This window comes from Carassius gibelio, chromosome A17 (genome assembly GCF_023724105.1).
Source record: "Carassius gibelio isolate Cgi1373 ecotype wild population from Czech Republic chromosome A17, carGib1.2-hapl.c, whole genome shotgun sequence".
NCBI lineage: Eukaryota > Metazoa > Chordata > Actinopteri > Cypriniformes > Cyprinidae > Carassius > Carassius gibelio.
This window is the reverse complement of record NC_068387.1, coordinates 18,329,029-18,345,570: the sequence shown is the minus strand read 5'-3', so window position 1 is coordinate 18,345,570 and position 16,542 is coordinate 18,329,029. Positions and strand designations below refer to the sequence as shown.

At 35.2% G+C, this 16,542-nt stretch overlaps 1 protein-coding gene and 1 pseudogene across 1 annotated transcript; both read left to right on the top strand.

Moving 5' to 3' along the window:
- The first annotated feature begins 68 nt into the window (after nucleotides 1-68).
- Nucleotides 69-8,832, top strand: LOC128031646 (cytosolic phospholipase A2 zeta). Its single transcript, XM_052619958.1, has 21 exons — nucleotides 69-201; nucleotides 1,054-1,098; nucleotides 1,335-1,407; nucleotides 1,741-1,877; nucleotides 2,054-2,185; nucleotides 2,310-2,350; nucleotides 2,493-2,535; nucleotides 2,722-2,779; nucleotides 2,896-3,062; nucleotides 3,222-3,341; nucleotides 3,587-3,621; nucleotides 3,767-3,905; nucleotides 4,088-4,224; nucleotides 4,442-4,664; nucleotides 4,746-4,863; nucleotides 5,933-6,070; nucleotides 6,304-6,411; nucleotides 6,824-7,003; nucleotides 7,206-7,375; nucleotides 7,480-7,666; nucleotides 8,068-8,832. Exons 2-21 carry the CDS (start codon nucleotides 1,090-1,092, stop codon nucleotides 8,388-8,390), a joined length of 2,538 nt encoding a protein of 845 aa, XP_052475918.1. The 5' UTR covers nucleotides 69-201; nucleotides 1,054-1,089; the 3' UTR covers nucleotides 8,391-8,832.
- A 3,053-nt stretch (nucleotides 8,833-11,885) lies between these two features.
- LOC128031620 (cytosolic phospholipase A2 zeta-like) lies at nucleotides 11,886-15,602 on the top strand (annotated as a pseudogene).
- Nucleotides 15,603-16,542: the final 940 nt, after the last annotated feature.

Here is a 16,542-nt window from a genome sequence, read left to right as displayed (position 1 = left end):
CGACCGGCGGAGTCAGTAATCGGTTGACTGAAATAGCACTTCTTTTGTGCGGTACTATAGTAAGGTGTTCTTGCCCTGCCTACTGGCAACGTACTTGTTTTTGGACACCTTGGGCGATACCTGCAAACAACCACACACTAACAACAGTGACAATACTGGCAATGATAACACGTTGATACTGTTATGTGATTCATACTGTAGGTGAGTAATAGACTTTTCATGGGATAAGAAAAAAAAGCTGTTGTTCTTCCAATCAAATGCAAAAAAAGAACAAAATAATAGTTGCAACGGATCATTCATCATTCTTATTTTTCTATTTGTATTTAAATTTGCATGTAGAATTACAAAGAAATGGGATGTGAATTTATTAACGAGTAAGAAAATGTTATGCTGAATAGGTTAGCTACAATGACCTTTTGAAATAGGCCTAAAAAGAGTAACAGCACTCAAGCTACTTTACCAGTTATTCCCTAGACAGCCTGAAGATATTTCTTCAGGGCCAAACTTGCATTTATTGATCTGGATCCTATTAAAATTCATTGAAAATAAGTCAGCAAGTGAATGCTCCAGACTAAAATACTGCAACTTCATATAAGCAGAACATCAGACATCATTTTGGAAATGAAAGTGCAATATGCTTATATGCAATGTGAACACTTACATACGTTTAGAAATTAAACGTATGAATCATTGTGAGAGAGATGATAGCTTTACAACATTTTTGTAGAAAAAAACAAACAAACAAAAAAACTATCGTTGAAGTGGGATATGATGTCCAGTTCCCCTTCAGAGTGAATGTATGCTCTCCTGTTACTTGGATTTATATCACTGTCATAGTATTCTGTCTGGCATATAATTCTTTATGTTCTGGCATGTCTTAATATTTATGTGTTATGAAAACGGGCACTGTGGATGCAAATGTTGACTTTTGACTCTCAAAGACGGTCATAGGAACTTGGCCATAGTTCTCCAAAGTATTCTGGAAAACTAGCTTTTCAAGCTGTGCATGCACCTCCTTTGTCATTTGTGTACATTCTCATTTGAATTTCACAGGCAGCTGGATCCAGATCTCTTCACAAACATTCAACAATGCTTAAGGTTAGCTAGTATTTTTCCTCATTGGATTTCTTTAAATAATTGTAATTGAGATTTTTGTTAAAAGAGAATTTGTTGTACTTTACCCTTTACCCTTTAACATTGTTTTAATTGTCTGTTTCAGTAGACAGTGTAGATCTTTTGATCATAGATCATATGATGTACATACACTTTTGCAATCAAATTACATTATTTTTCAACCACTTAATTTTCTGTTTCTGGTTGTTTGCTTTCAACAGAAAGAAGTCAAGCCCTACTGGAATTTGTCAGTCAAAATCTTACATGCGAAGCTCCATCAGTCCTATGACTACTGTGAGACAATTTGTCTTCTCAACAGCAGCCAGATATATTCATTTACACATTTTCATTTTCCTTTTTAACAGAAGTGTAAAGTTAAAGGCAAACATGTCTAAACCTGTTTGCAGTTTTTATTTTTTTTTAAAAAGTGTGTTGCTTGAACTTGCTCTGCTAGGTACACATGCCTATAATTTTTCTAATCTCAAAGTCTGTGTCAGTATACAGTATTTAAGTATAATCATTTGCCTACTTAACAGATTTGTAAAGGCGTTTCTGGGCTTTCAAAAGTCTTCAGCCGTAGTTAGTGAACTCACTAACTTTTCTAACCCCACCTCAATTTCTCTTTAGTGTCTTCATCTGACTGCTATGTCATCTTAAACTTACCCACGGCATCGGCTCGTACAAATCGCACAAAAACCATCTCAAACACCGAGAAACCTGAATGGAATGAAGTTTTCACCTTCAGGGTGCACAGCAACATCAAGGTAAACCACTAAATTATTTGATCTTAGAATGTTTCTAACCTCCCTTATTTATCCCTCCAGCAATATGAGCTCTAATATTTACTTAGTCGAGTTTTTGTGTCATTTGACCCCTCATTAGAACCAAAAAATCTAATGCTACACTTACACTCCTTACATTTTGTTCTCTATATACACAGAACATTCTAGAGATCTTGATCTATGATGAGGATCCATTAATGAGAGACGACCAAATTGTCATAATCCTATTTGACATCAATAACCTCACACCTGGGAAAAAGGAGACCAAATGCTTTATAATAAATGAAAAGGTCAGTGCTATATGGAGATGTCATATCTAAACAGACATTACAACATAAAATGGACACTTGGGCCTAGTTGGCAAAGCACTTGATATTTGATTTGTGACTACTATTACTTTCTTTCCACTCTCAGACCAAGGATGAACTGTGGGTAGAGTTTGAGATGACTAAGAGGTGAGTGAGACTGCCCTTAGCAGTTCTAGTGAGCAGTTGCAAAAATATATACAAGCAAGAACCTCTCGTACAGTCGAATGTGCATGTTCGTACACATACATATGATCTAAGTGTCTGTTTTGTGTGTGTCTGTGTGTTGCAGCTCTGAGACACCAAGCCCATGTTTCTCTAATGGAGTTTTGGTGGTACGAACCTTTACTATAGCTTTCTTAACTGTATCATTGGTAATAGTCAGATGAGTTAAAATAATAATTTTCTGATGTACAGTATAAGAAGATTCAGATTTTGCTGTAGGCTACATGGACTACAACTCGAACTAAACACTCAAAACAATGTTTATCGGATGAGCTTTATACTTTCTCTTGAAATAGGCAGGTCCTTTCTGTGAGCTGAATGTGGATATAGACAAGCTTCTAAAGAAGACTGAAGGTAAATGCAAATGCTTAGATATTAGATAGCTGCTGGAAATTCCTGTTAAATTGCTCTGCAAAGAGTGATTTAATCTTAGAATGAGTTTTTTTTTGCTTATTCTCTGTGTGTTCCAGCAACACAGAACATTTTTTTCAAACTGAAAGGGGCATACAAAGAGGATTTCATGATCTCAAATTCTGAGGAAAGCTCCAGCTTCCTGAAAACGTTACGTTACTACATCAACCGAGACCTGGAAACTGAACTCAATCTGACCTCCGAGACTGTTGTCAGCCCAGAAATTGTAGGTCATCCATGACAACAGGGATTCCTTACACACCTTGTTTATTAAAAATTGCTGTAAAGTCTACCTCATAAATTTTACTACTTACTCATGTATGTATACAGTACTTGTAGATTTATAAAGCACCTGAAACAAACAGAAAGTGTGGCTTTTCTTCAGGTTGGGACAGTAGTAGTGGATGCTGCTGTTTCAGACCCTGTAGACACTGGATTGACTTCTATCCCTTTAAAACCATTACCAGCCAAACAACAGATTACTGTCTCTTTGCCTCTGGGGGAGGTGAGTTATTGATTCATTAATCGATTACATTTTGAATTTGATGCTCCAAAAATGTTTTATTGATAATATAGTAACACATAATACACCAACTGAATCATATACTTTTCTTCCCATCATTTCTCATAATTAATATATTAAACAATCCTGTATTTATATTGATATATTATATTCATGGGTGCATTTGATCTAAAATGTTTTATAAACCTGTTTTTTTTTTTGTGTGTGGTTTTTTTTTTTGGTCAAAGAATAAAGTTGATCTGCAACTGAATACGGACGATCGGTAACAGTTCACATCTATCCTCATTAGTAGTTTAATAGTAAATTATAATTTGAATGTATAAAATTAAACGTTGTAAGTTACAATACTATTTATCAGCAAACCTACCTAATCTCAGAATAAAAATGGTTTTGTGTGTGTTCTGAAGCTCTGATGAAGAGCTGGATGTGCGTCTGGAGTTTGACATCCCAGTGGAAGAAAAAAAATTTCTGGTGAAGAGAAAAAAAGTCGTGTCACAGGCTCTACAGGCAGCTCTGAATCTCAGCTCTGCACCTGACCCCAGCAAGGTGCTTTAGACACAAGCACAAATAACCCAGATATTCAGCAAATTAATTTAAGAGATTGTTATGTTTTCCTACTGTATATGCACAGTAGAATTTTGGATTTTGATTATATTGTTTGTATAGAATACAAATACCCAATAACAAATGGAGCCAAATTTGAATCTGTGTTTGATGTGACTCCTCAGGTCCCAGTGGTGGCTGTGGTGTGTTCCGGAGGTGGGAGCAGAGCATTAACAGGCACATATGGTAGCCTGAAGGGTCTGCAGAAGATCCAGCTTCTTGATGCAGTCAGCTACATCACAGGGGTTTCAGGTGCCACTTGGTGAGAATGAGGAGTCCTAATGCATTTTTAAGCATGACTGATAAAAACCAAGAATGCATCAGTCAGACAGCAAGCAGATTATTACAAAAATTACAATAAGTTAAAAATCGATAATTTGAGGGGTTGCATATGAACAGTTTGACCCTATGGTTGCTGCACTGTCATATGGGAAAATAATTTCGAAAAATGATATTTTTGTTCAATCTTTGTATTTCAGGGCTCTAGGCTCTCTTTATGGAGACCCTAACTGGTCAAAGGGTGGCATTGATAAGTCTATGGAGTCTGTAAAGAAGGAGCTATCTAAAAAGGCGCTCAGTATGTTTTCCTCAGAACAGCTACAGGAATACAAACAGAGGATGGAAGAGCGAGAGAAAGAAGGACTCCTTGTGTCTCTCATCGACATGTGGGGTCTGGCTTTAGAGTACCTTTTCCAAGGGAAGGTAAAAAAAAAAAAAGTGTTTCCTGTCAGTTTTGACTCTGTATTAAAAATGTGTACATGATATAATACTTTACTTTTATAGAAACACATGGGTACTCTATCTGAAATGCAGAGGACAGTGTCTGAAGGCCAGAACCCTCTACCCATATTCACAGCTGTTAACCTGAAGAATGGCAAAACAGAAAATATAACAGATGCTGGTATGAACTAATAAAAATTTTACGGCCATTCAGCTTTTAGTCTCAAACTAAAACATATATGGAAATGTACATACAGTAAACAACCCATATGCGGTAATTTCATAATACTGCAGTATTAATTGTGTCAGTCAGATAATGCTTAAGCACACTTTCTATAATGAAGATCATTTGTTTAGGATGGTATCTAATGCTACCTGCTATACTGGTCATACACGTTATGTGAGTCAAAGTGACATGATATTATCAGGCGTTAACTGTATGTTCTGCTTTGTTTCAAGAGTTCATAGAATATGTACAGTTCTATACACTTTACATAATACTTTTATATAATATGTACAATAATAAATTGTTCATATCATCAAATTATGATGATTAATTTTTTTTTAGTTAGTTGGTTTTATGTACTCTGTCTTTTTCTGTCTAATTAAGTCCTTCTAAGGGAACCAGAATTTCTTATAGTCAAAAGTCTATTTGTGTTCATGCCATTTGAAAAATGAGTTCATTTGGAACAATCTGCAGCATGATTAAACATAGACACGTGAATCGCGCTTATTAAAGGTTTTGATAATTAAGGTATGATAATATAATTATGTAAATAAATATAATGAATATAAGTTAACATACGTTGTAATTAATATAAATTGTCATTTAAGTGCACTATAAATTGAGTCATTCATGTCTGCTGGGATGTTTAATACAATGTTTGAAATAAATGTAATTTGGTTATATTAGATTAAACGTTGCAGTTTAGCTGTGGCATCTTGTACATTTTGGTCAAATAATTTTCAATGCCTGTATATTATTCAAACTTATTTAAGCGCCAGAGTGATATGCAATGTCCGTTGAGTAAATTCAGCTATCAGCTTCCTGTGAAGTGCTGTATTAATGGCTATAAGAGACTATTCAGCAACTCCTTCTGAAGATATAGACACATGCAAATGATTTTCATATAATCTTTTTTTTTTAATAGGCACATTGTATGGTTAAGAAAGAAGTAGATAAACTAGCTTGTAGCTTGATTTAGCGAATAAAAGTGCAGTAATCTCATGTTTCTTTGTTTTCTAATTAGAATGGTGTGAATTCACCCCATATGAGGTTGGATTTCCCAAATATGGTGCCTTTATACCTGCGCAGAACTTTGGGAGTGAATATTACCTTGGTCATATGGTCAAGAAACTCCCTGAAACTGGGTTGTCTTTTCTTGTGGGTGAGTTTGAGTGTATGTGTTTGAGTCCATGCACATTAGAAAGACATGGAACAGAATAAAAACTGAAGGCCATATTTAAGAGAAGGAGAAAGAGAAATGTTGCGAAATTATTATTGTTTTGCGGATTATGGCCACTAGGGGGAGTCTACATCTGTATCTGAAGCTGAACCTGATCCTGTGTAAACTTTAACCAGTCACATTAATAACTCCAATCCATGTGTGTGTTTATGAAGGAATGTGGAGCAGCATTTTCTCTATAAATCTGACAGAAATCTGGAGTATTGCTACAGGAGTCGCCCCTTCTTGGATGCCTTGGGTTGGAGGAGGAGTGAGTAACACAGGTGAGAGTTTGTGAAGCATTTTAAATCCTATGTGTATACTTAACAGTTTTATAATTATTATAAGAAAGGTTTCATCAGCATATTGGAATGAATATGAAGGATCATGTGACAATGAAGACTGGAGTAATGATTCTGAGAATTCAGCTTAGCCTTCACAGGATTAAATTACATTTAAAAACATATTATTTACATTATTTACAAATACAATGTTAAAGTTGAAATTGTAACAATATTTCACAATATTACCGTTTTTACTGTATTTTGATTAAATAAATGCATTACATTATCATCAGACCTCTTTCAAAAAAACAAATCTTACCGACCCTGAAAATCTGAATGGTAGTTACATTTGTGTCTGTCATTATTATATATTGACTTGAATCTAACTGTCTTCTTGTCTCCTTCTGTAAAGAGACTGATAGTAAACCAACAGCACTTGGCACATACCTGATCAGCCCTGTGACTGACTTTGCTAAAGTGCTGTGTGACTTTATGACCATCCGCCCCATTGTCAGCCAGGTTTACAACTTCCTGAGAGGCTTCAACCTGCACAACAGCTACAATGAGAACACGGGCTTCATCGCATGGAAAGGTCTAGGGCTCTATTTATTCCACTGTCTATTTCAAGTGTGCACTTTGTTTGTTATATTATTTCTTCATATGGACTATATCTTAGTGTTATTTCATGTGTGTAGATGTAATTTGATGATGTCTGTCATTGCATGAAATGGCTTTTTACACCTAAATAGCTGATACTGTTGCAGTATTCCATAATATTGATGCTCTGTCTACAGACACACACCCAGATGCCTTTCCTAACACCATGACTCCAGCTGATCCTGTGCTGAGTTTAGTAGATGCTGGGTTTGCTGTAAATGCAGGATTCCCCCCTGTGGTGCGCTCTCACAGACATGTGGATGTTATTCTGTCTCTAAACTACTCCTGGGAACCAGATCAGTTTAAGGTGAGGGAGACCTAGATTAGGTAAAAAGTGATTGAAATGTAAATATTACAGACTTACAGGAAAAAAAATGTAAATAAAACATCATGCCTGTTTTTATCCAACAGGTGATTAAGCAAACTCAGGAGTACTGCGCTGATCGCAAGATTCCATTTCCGAAAATCGATTTCAAAAAGGTGGAGTCAGAGTCACTGAAGGAAGTTTATGTGTTTGAGGATAAAGAGAATCCAGATGTTCCCATAGTGCTTCACTTTCCCTTGGTCAATGTCTCATTCAAGCAGTTCAAGTCTCCTGGTGAGTACTATCATCGCACTTTAACACTTAAAAAAATAAAATTCTGAAGAAGATGGCATCCTAAATAATATTTGAATTGTCACTGGTATTCTTTCTTACACTGTTTGCATATTGAATTTTGACTGGTCTTATCTTCTTTGCGTGTACAGTATTATTAACCCATTTATATTTTTATAAAACACAGACTGTCATGACAATGACAAAGCAGCTCAACAAGCCAAAGCTTACTTAAAACAATATTTAACAATACCTTTGCTACATTTAAAACACTTTTAATGGTTTAACTGCAGTATATTGTGATTGGATATTACCATTACTTGGTACATCAGCACAAATAACCAAGAATGTGCATAAAAAATTGCTAATGTAGAATCATGTGTACATGTATGTGTGTGGTGTAGGAGTGAAGAGAGAGGGAGAGAAGGAGTGGAAGGAGGGAGCGGTTGATGTTGAATTTAACAGTAACACTTCCCCGTATATCACTCACAAACTGACCTACACCCCGGAGGACTTCCAGAGGCTCATCAACCTCACTTCCTACAACATCCAAAACAACAAAGATGTCATTTTGAATGCACTAAACAAAACATTTAACCGAAACAGACAAAGGCAGACAGGTGATGATAGCCACGCCAAAAAGAAGGCGGCGGCGGTAAGAAAGACCAGTTCAGTGGCAACACCAATTCCAAGACCACAAAAAACACGAAAGACTGAAGCACGGTGATCTGTGACATGATTACTGTGATGTAAACCTCAGCATATGAAGTCTCTTTTTATTTTATGAAGTTTTGTCAATGTTATTATTGAAAAATTGTTTATGATACAATGAAAAAGCATATTTTTTTCTGTCTGTTTAACTCATTTCTGTCATTTCATCTCTATTTTCTTCATCAGCAATCCACAGTGTACAAAACGATTCATTTGTGATTGGCTAATTAAGCACATAATTCTTTATTTATTGATTTTTATATATAAACACTCACGACAGCTATATTTTAACAATCTCAGGTAGTGACATATTATGGTATTCCACACTTAAAATATGTGGCAAGTTCTTCTGGACAATATGACTTATTTACTGTGATTCCCTGTTGTTTCCCTTTATTAGTATTTGAGTGTTGTTGGGTTGTGTTGTTTCACTATAAATGTTAATAGTTTCACTATAATCCTTGAGTCCTCCCTGGATTAAAAGCAGGCTTTGCAGGGGCATGAATGAATGTCAACTTTACAAACAAACCACAATAATGAAAGCATCAACGTCCGATCAATGAAAGTTATACAGACAAAAGAGAATTCTTATGGAGTTGAATGATAGGGCCTGATCTCAAAATCCAAAGAGGATTTTAGTATATATATATATATATATATATATATATATATATATATATACAGTATTGTTAAAAATAATAGCAGTACAATGTGACTAACCAGAATAATCAAGGTTTTTCGTATATTTTTTTATTGCTACGTGGCAAACAAGTTACCAGTAGGTTCAGTAGATTGTCAGAAAACAAATGAGACCCAGCATTCATGATATGCACGCTCTTAAGGCTGTGCAATTGGGCAATTAGTTGAATTAGTTGAAAGGGGTGTGTTCAAAAAAATAGCAGTGTTGCATTCAATCACTGAGGTCATCAATTTTGTGAAGAAACAGGTGTGAATCAGGTGGCCCCTATTTAAGGATGAAGCCAACACTTGTTGAACATGCATTTGAAAGCTGAGGAAAATGGGTCGTTCAAGACATTGTTCAGAAGAACAGCGTACTTTGATTAAAAAGTTGATTAGAGAGGGGAAAACCTATAAAGAGGTGCAAAAAATGATAGGCTGTTCAGCTAAAATGATCTCCAATGCCTTAAAATGGAGAGCAAAACCAGAGAGACGTGGAAGAAAACGGAAGACAACCATCAAAATGGATAGAAGAATAACCAGAATGGCAAAGGCTCAGCCAATGATCACCTCCAGGATGATCAAAGACAGTCTGGAGTTACCTGTAAGTACTGTGACAGTTAGAAGACGTCTGTGTGAAGCTAATCTATTTTCAAGAATCCCCCGCAAAGTCCCTCTGTTAAAAAAAAAGGCATGTGCAGAAGAGGTTACAATTTGCCAAAGAACACATCAACTGGCCTAAAGAGAAATGGAGGAACATTTTGTGGACTGATGAGAGTAAAATTGTTCTTTTTGGGTCCAAGGGCCACAGGCAGTTTGTGAGACGACCCCCAAACTCTGAATTCAAGCCACAGTACACAGTGAAGACAGTGAAGCATGGAGGTGCAAGCATCATGATATGGGCATGTTTCTCCTACTATGGTGTTGGGCCTATTTATCGCATACCAGGGATCATGGATCAGTTTGCATATGTTAAAATACTTGAAGAGGTCATGTTGCCCTATGCTGAAGAGGACATGCCCTTGAAATGGTTGTTTCAACAAGACAATGACCCAAAACACACTAGTAAACGGGCAAAGTCTTGGTTCCAAACCAACAAAATTAATGTTATGGAGTGGCCAGCCCAATCTCCAGACCTTAATCCAATTGAGAACTTGTGGGGTGATATCAAAAATGCTGTTTCTGAAGCAAAACCAAGAAATGTGAATGAATTGTGGAATGTTGTTAAAGAATCATGGAGTGGAATAACAGCTGAGAGGTGCCACAAGTTGGTTGACTCCATGCCACACAGATGTCAAGCAGTTTTAAAAAACTGTGGTCATACAACTAAATATTAGTTTAGTGATTCACAGGATTGCTAAATCCCAGAAAAAAAAAAATGTTTGTACAAAACAGTTTTGAGTTTGTACAGTCAAAGGTAGACACTGCTATTTTTTTGAACACACCCCTTTCAACTAATTGCCCAATTGCACAGCCTTAAGAGCGTGCATATCATGAATGCTGGGTCTTGTTTGTTTTCTGACAATCTACTGAACCTACTGGTAACTTGTTTGCCACGTAGCAATAAAAAATATACTAAAAACCTTGATTATTCTGGTTAGTCACATTGTACTGCTATTATTTTGAACAATACTGTATATATATATATATATTATATATACTAAATATATGTAAAAAAGAAAAGAAAAAAAGTCTAATGAGCCTCCAGGATGTGTCACCTTTACTTTTATAATTTAAAAGAGTCCACACCAAACAAGGTATGGAATGTTGGCATGCAGCCATTGATAACAAATGTATTTTTAGCCAGAAGTTTTGTTTTTGACATACTTACAGTTTTAAACACAAGGCACCAACAGATATTTTATCAGGGTGTGAAGGGCTGGAGATAAACAAGTTTTACAGGTTTACTGTGTTATATTAAAGAAAATATTTAACAAATTTAATATTTGTTTCTACAAAATGTTCTTTTCAGTGATAATTATACTGTATGCAATAAGTACAACCTGGAGAGTTCACTTCAAATGAGTTAAATAAATTCACATATTCCATAAAGTATAAATGCTGCTGTTTCAGATGAAATTCAGATGAAAATACCAGTTCCATTTCATTGTTCTTCACATAAGGAGTTTATGCCCTACTGTAACCTCAGTGTCACAGTGCTTCAGGGAAAATCCACAGTCCATCAGCCCTCAAAAACATTTTGACGTGGTGAAATATTGATAAAACGTTTTTAAACAGGTGTTCTGGCTTTATTGTGTGTTTGTGCACCTTTGCTGACTTTAATTTACTGCATACTCCATCTAACCCATGCTCAGTGTCTTTTAATGGAAAAGAATGTGTTCTTGTTCTTGAATGAGTGATGAATGACACTAACAGTAAAATGCTGGTGTAGTAATTCTATACAAATAAGAATAATTATTTAATTATTATATGATTACTTAATAATTACTTCACTTAACTAATCATAACAATTATTCTCCAATGGCTACATTTTTTCCATTGCCCTGGGATATAAGAAATCCAGCTATTTTTTGGTTGTTGTTGTTGCATATTATCAGAACTGCTGCCATATTATAGGCCAGAATTCTAGAATTATTTTATCTGGTTGTTTTGCATTTCTAAAATCATTCATACTTTATGAACTTGAGTAAAGGTGCTTGGTTGTGACGTGATATGATGGGTTTGCAAAGCGGAATTTTGACCTTATATTTGAGTCCTCTAGTGTAGAGCAAGAGAAAGCATTTGAGCTAAAATTAACTCACCACTCACATGTTATTGTCCCTTCAGAATATTCTAGAATTCCACATATTTGATGCTGACAAGTTAACGAAAGATGACTACTGCTCCACCATCCTATTTGACATCAGTAACCTCGCACCTGGACAAAAGAAAACAAAATGCTACATTATTGATGATGAGGTATATCATTTGATCATTTTATTTTATTTCATTTGTGCAAAGTCTTTGAAGTGGAAGAGTTTTGAGTCCATTACTTTAAATCAGTGTATGAAAGTCAAGCATTATAAATTTAGATTTAGTCCCTTTTTGTTTAAGATTTTACATAAATAGTTTAAGATTTTATATAAATATGACCTTGTTCAACTGTAAAGGTGCTGCATTAAGAACTGTGAAAAATATGTGATATGTTTCTGTGTTTACTCCAGTGGAGAAGAACATGATGTTAAAACTGCAAGATGCATATAAGGAAGACTTTCAGAAGTGGATACTGATAAAATCTAATTTGAATGGTATGCATATATTTCTTCCAAAATTATAAGAAAAGCTATCAACTAACTGGAATAATAGACTCTTTTAGGGTGAAGTGGATCTGCAACTGATCACAGAAGGCCGGTAAACAATTTGAATGGCTCTAATTGCAGAAACAGTTTTAAAAAAGTACTTTTGCATGTGATCCATCAGCCATGAATGATTTTAATTGTGTAACTGATAGTTAAATGAGACGAAGCACTGTAAACCAGTCTGATTCCAGCCATCTCTCAAAATAATTGTGTGTGTGGATTTTGAAGCTCTGACGAAAAGTTGGAAGTGCATCTAGATTTTGATATTCCAATGGAAGAAAAAAAAATTCTTGTAAAGAGACAAAAAGTCATGTCATGAGCTTTTCAGTAAGCTTTGAATCTCAGCTCTGCACCTGAACCCTGCAAGGCAAGAAAACAAACACAAACTTGAGTATAAACACATTCAACAGAAACACTTCCTGGCACTACTTATTTAACTTCACTTCCTGACACTTCCAGTCCATATTTTTAATAATGTTCCCATCAATTTTAATTTCATTTATATATATATATATATATATATATATATATATATATATATATATATATATATACATACACGTGTGTGTGTGTGTATTTATTTATATTTTAAGAATTTTGTTTATACAACACAGAAATAATGTAAATGTAAATGTATGAGAATTCCAGTACATTATGTAGAAGAATAACAAAATAAAACTATTTGCAGTACAAACCAGTTTTTATAATTGAAATAAGGATAAGAAATACCAGTTTGCAATATCAACCATTGTAACAACTGAGAATAACTGGAAACAGATAGCACTATACTATTTGCAAATTCAACTTTCAAATTGCCCTCAGGTCTTACGATAAAAATAAGGTGAATATGGCATTTCTTGTTCTGACAGATGCTTGTTTGATTCAGTTATGAAATATATAAACATAAGATTGATGTGAGTTTCCAGGTCCCATTGGTGGCTGTGGTGTGTTCTGGCTCGGGACCAGAGCGATGACGTGTGGCACATTTGGAGGCCGAAGAGCTCTGCAGACACTCCAACTTCTTGATACAGTCAGCTACATCGCTGGGATTTCTGGCTCCACCTGGTGAGTATAAAGAGCATTTCTAAAATCAGTGCTTCATCAGGCTAAGCTTCAAAACTCAGATTTTACAACAGATGTCATAAAACATCAAACCTTCTTTAATTGTCGCTTTATTGTGAGGTTAAGTGGTCAGAAAATGAGATCTATAAAAGTGTGTTCAGTATATTTTCCCCTGAGCAACAATGGCTCTGCAAAGAGAAGATGGATGAGAGAGTGAAAAAAGGATAACTAGTATCTCTTGTCAATATGTGGGGTCTGGCTATAGAATTTAACATCCAAGGGATGGTATTGACCCGTGACAGACATAATACATTTTAAACGTAAATAAATGCAGGCAAGCTTCTCAATCAGAAACTTCATCAATACTTTTCTTACTCAAAAAAAGAATGGGAACACTATCTGACCAGCAGATGGCACTGTCAAAGGGCCAGAACCCTCTTCCCATCTGCACAGCTCTCAACATGAAGTATGGCAAGACAGGATCCACCATAGAGACAGATAAGAATTGATTTTAATTTACTTTGGCTGGTTTAATTTGCCTGCTACTTCCTGTCTTACAAGATAAAGGTCCATTAGGGTTAATAAGTTAATTATATTTGTTCCTCAACGGATCAATTGTAGCTCTCTGTATTGAGAGCAACTAAAAGAGCTTACTGTAGATATGTTGTCCATGTTTCTCTTTGCTCTTTTCTCATTCAGAATGGTGTGAGTTCACCCCAAATGAGGTAAGATTTACCAAGTATGGTGCCTTTATACCTGCACAGAACTTTGGGAGTGAATATTACCTCGGTCTCATGGTCAAGAAACTCCCACAATCTGGAATTGACTCTTTATTGGGTAAATATATTTTAATACTACTACTAAGGTTTTTTATGTTAAATATTATGACTGGCAGTTTTATTCATATTATTAAACACATAAAATGACATTAATTACATGACCACTTAAGTTTCCTTAAAGATAGTACACTTACATTACTTTCATAACACGCTTAAGTACACTGTACTCTATAATGAACTGAAATTAAATGTTTTACTTTATATTTTAAATCTTAATTTTTTTATATATTATATTTGATGTGCTGACTAACAAGCACACTGTTTTTATTTGATATTACTTTTAATTTAAATGTTTAAAATTTTAACATAATCATTATGTATAAATATTAGATACATCACACAAGTGTCAGTAGAAATTATATTAAAGTATATTAAAATTTGTCATAAATGCTTGTCCGTAAATTTGGGATTACAGTTTAACCATATTTTAAAGACAACAGTAGAAGAAAATAAAATAAAAATAAAACATGCAATCAAGTGTCTAAAAACATTAGTACCTTTAGGGTACATATTACTACTCTAAGATAATAATTATCAGAATAAAAGCAAGTTAAACATCTTTTTTTTTTTTTTTTTGTGTAGACACAGATGACAAACCATCAGCGTCATACACACTTCAGGTCAACCCTATGACTGTTTTGGCAAAACTTCATTCTGATTTGGCCCCACTATCAGCCAAGTGTTCAACTTCCTTAGAGGCTTCCACCTGCACATGAACTACAGTGAGAACTGTGGATTCACCACATGGAAAGGTCAGAACATCATTTATGCTGTGAAGTTAAGCCTAATTAATACCATTGATTCAGCTTTATCAACCTGGGAAAGGATTAATTATAAAGTGGACTTTCTGCAGATGTCTTCCCAAACTCCCTGACACCAGCTGACACCACACCAGCTGAGTACAACTTTACCAATTAAACTGTTTTGTCAACTTTATTTCTTCTAAAAGCAGTTGTGTTTGTCTGTTTGTGTGGCAGGAGTGAAGAGAAAAGGTAAGGCGGAGATGAAGGATGTAGATTTTGATATTGACTTCACTATTGATTCCCCGGGAACACATGATAGATAAAAATTGATAGCCTGAATGCACTGTAAGTGGCTTTGGATAAAAGCGTCTGCTAAATGCATAAATTTATTTATTTAAAATGTAATATATTCTGTCCATTCCCCACTCACAACCTTATATACCAACCTGAGGATTTCCAGAAGCTGACCAGCCTCACCACCTACAACATTCTGAACAACAAAGACGTAATTCTAAACATGCTGAACAAAGCACTGAAGAGAATCAAGGAGAGAATTCCTGTCACAGAGGCGTCGAAATTCTGGTTTGATGATGACACTGGAAGTTGAGGCTGACAGCAGGAGCAACTGGAGAGTGATTTTTGTCTATATTTAACAAAAAGGATTCATTAAAAGGGATAGTTCACCTAAAAATGTCATCGTTCATCACCCTCATATTGTTCCAAAATTGTGTGATTTCCTTTTTCTTTGTAGATTGGTTTATTCTTTTCTGTTCTATAGCAATGAAAGTGAATGGTGACAGGGACTGTCAAGCTCAGAAAATGACACAAAGCATCAAAAAAAGTTTTAGTTAAATGTGTACACTATCATTCAAACGTTTGTTTTTGTTGTTGTTTTTTCACTCACCAGGGCCCGTTTCACAAAGGAGGTTAAGTGAAAACTCTGAGTATGTTAACCCTGAAATGAAGGAAACTCTAGGTTTTCTGTTTCAGAATGGGAGGTTTGTCAAACCCGAGAAATCAGGGTAAGTAAAGCCTGTTTCCGAAAGAGAGGTAGCTTATACTCAGAGTCAGTTACCATGGTAACTTTCTCTATGAACCTAACCTGGTCATTAGCAGGTTTTCTTCCATAAACCCAGAGTTTCTTTCGGTCTCCTCCCCCTTTTTCAACACTTCATTAATGCACGAAATGAAAAATGCTGTTCTTACAAAGTGTTTTTTTCTTGTTCTTTTTTTCCCCAAGTACAAATAATAATAATAATAATAAAAATAAAGATTGATTTTCAATATAAGAAAATGAAATGAGATACTTAGTCTTGTTTCCTGGGGGGATCTAAATTAAGTGCATTTTACTTAAAGGGGGGGTGAAATGCTCGTTTTCACTCAATATCCTGTTAATCTTGAGTACCTATAGAGTAGTACTGCATCCTTCATAACTCCAAAAAGTCTTAAGTTTTATTATATTCATAAGAGAAAGATAGTCTGTACCGATTTTTCCCGAAAAAACACGACCGGCTGGAGGCGTGACGTGTGGGCGGAGCTAAAGAATC